Raw genomic sequence first — 1,893 nt, forward strand, 5'->3', positions numbered from 1 at the left:
GGCTGAAGCGCGCTTCTAAGAACGTGGCGTGGACATGTAGTCCAAAGTTCAGCGTCGCCAGAAATATGCTGCGATAAAACCAGTTTGTGGCTGAAGCACCAGAATTTACTTTTCACAAAGCTACGGTGTAATACGATAAAACTACAAATATAGCCCCGTGTTATTGCGTAGTTAATCCAACTAACTTAGCTCAGATAACGTTATTTGCTAGTTAACGATGTAACGATAACGTCGCCACCACTACATCATCAGCCATTTGCAACCGAGGTTGTATTTCTGGCGAACCACGGCACTGGTTGGCTAATAACGCTTGATTGTCGTCGTATTGGTCACAGCTGTGGCCAATACGACGACAGATACATGGTATTTTTGCAACCTTGGGTTGCAAACACGGTAGCAAAAATTGAGCCGATTTGCAACCCTTACCCATACAAAGAGCCAGATATTCGCCTTCGGTTGCAAACTTCAGTCGCTGTACTTAAGCGCTCACTTCTAGAATCCTCCCGACGCACTTAAGCCTAAATGAATCGCTACAAGGCAGACTTAGTGAGGCTGATGTCCTTCAAGGACGGCATTTCCTACGGATCCGACCACACGTTCACCACTGAAGCACTTCTGAAGATCACACCGAGCGACGTCTGCCGATGGATGAACAAAAGAGCGTATGGAGACTTCGATCCCACTGACGACATGAAACCAGTGCGGCGCTGGCGAACACGCAAGGCAGTCGTGGATGTCTACATTGACAATACACAACCATACCCGGACGCATGCGCGGCAGCAGTGCTATCTGGCCCTGCTGGACCTTGTTTCTACAAACTAAAGCAAGAAATTCAATGCGTTGAACCAAACCTGCTTCTCAATGATGTGGCTCCTACTGTGAAGGTGATGATGGGCGAATCAATCGCAAAAACACTAGCGCTGCCGTTACTATGGGCTGCGCTGGAGTCTACCGATAACATTTGCGACCTCCTTCCTAGTGCGTTGCAACAGCGGATTATTGAAGCATACAAAAAGACTGGTGGGAATTCTGAACTAAATCCTGTTGACAGAGAGGCGCTTTACGTGCTTGGAGATGGTTCTAAATTAAATCTCGTAGTGATAAACGAAGGTGAAGTCGTAGAGATGAATGAAACCAGATCTTCGCTGACTGCAACAGTCTCGGGCGGTGGAGGAGAAGGAGCTCGGCGCGAATTTGCAGCGCTCCACTCACAGCTACTGACATCACGGCGATACATGACCGAGCTGATGAACGAGGTGCTACACTCAAGACGAGAGTCACAGCGCGAAATGGAAAAGGTGGTGGCTATCCTACGGCGAGTAGCTGCATGCCCCATTCCACGTGTTCAGACCGGCAATTCTTCATACCACACGCAAGGTGATGGAGATCTCGACGGGGCAGAGTATAGACCTACTTTAACGGCCCGGCTCTCCAAGCGACCCAAGGACCTTTACGAACTTTGGTACGAACATCAATTCGGTCTTGCTGGCTTGAAGGCAGCAAATGCTTTCACACCGACTGAACGCGGTGCGAACAAATTTGCCTATTCACGGAGAAAACACTTCTGGAGGGTTGTGACGAATCTCGTTCAAGCAGGTTACACTAGTGGCACTGCAATTGACAGAGTGTGTACTACGTATGGTAGATCTTTATCAGTGTCTAACATTATAGCGGGCCTGCGTGAAGATCCCAAACGAGGAGGACATCCAAACCTACGCGTCTAGTACAACACCAAAAAATATTTTCCACCAATCAATGTGCAGTTGCAAACCGAGTTGCACAAATGGCTTGTATTTATACAGTACTGGCTGTGCATCGGTGATTACTGATGATTAATTTAATATGATGTGCATTTCGTAAACAACGCGGCAAAATATACAGCCAGGACCCTA

General features: G+C 47.8%; 1 protein-coding gene across 1 annotated transcript; it reads left to right on the forward strand.

The window, feature by feature from the left end:
* Positions 1-522: 522 nt before the first annotated feature.
* Positions 523-1,725, forward strand: PPTG_04327 (hypothetical protein; the record flags this gene model as incomplete). Its single annotated transcript, XM_008898219.1, has 1 exon — positions 523-1,725. The coding sequence occupies one exon, from the start codon at positions 523-525 to the stop codon at positions 1,723-1,725; it is 1,203 nt and encodes a 400-aa protein (XP_008896467.1).
* Positions 1,726-1,893: the final 168 nt, after the last annotated feature.

The sequence above is a fragment of the Phytophthora parasitica genome, assembly GCF_000247585.1.
Source record: "Phytophthora parasitica INRA-310 unplaced genomic scaffold supercont2.6, whole genome shotgun sequence".
In the NCBI taxonomy this organism is placed as follows: domain Eukaryota; phylum Oomycota; class Peronosporomycetes; order Peronosporales; family Peronosporaceae; genus Phytophthora; species Phytophthora nicotianae.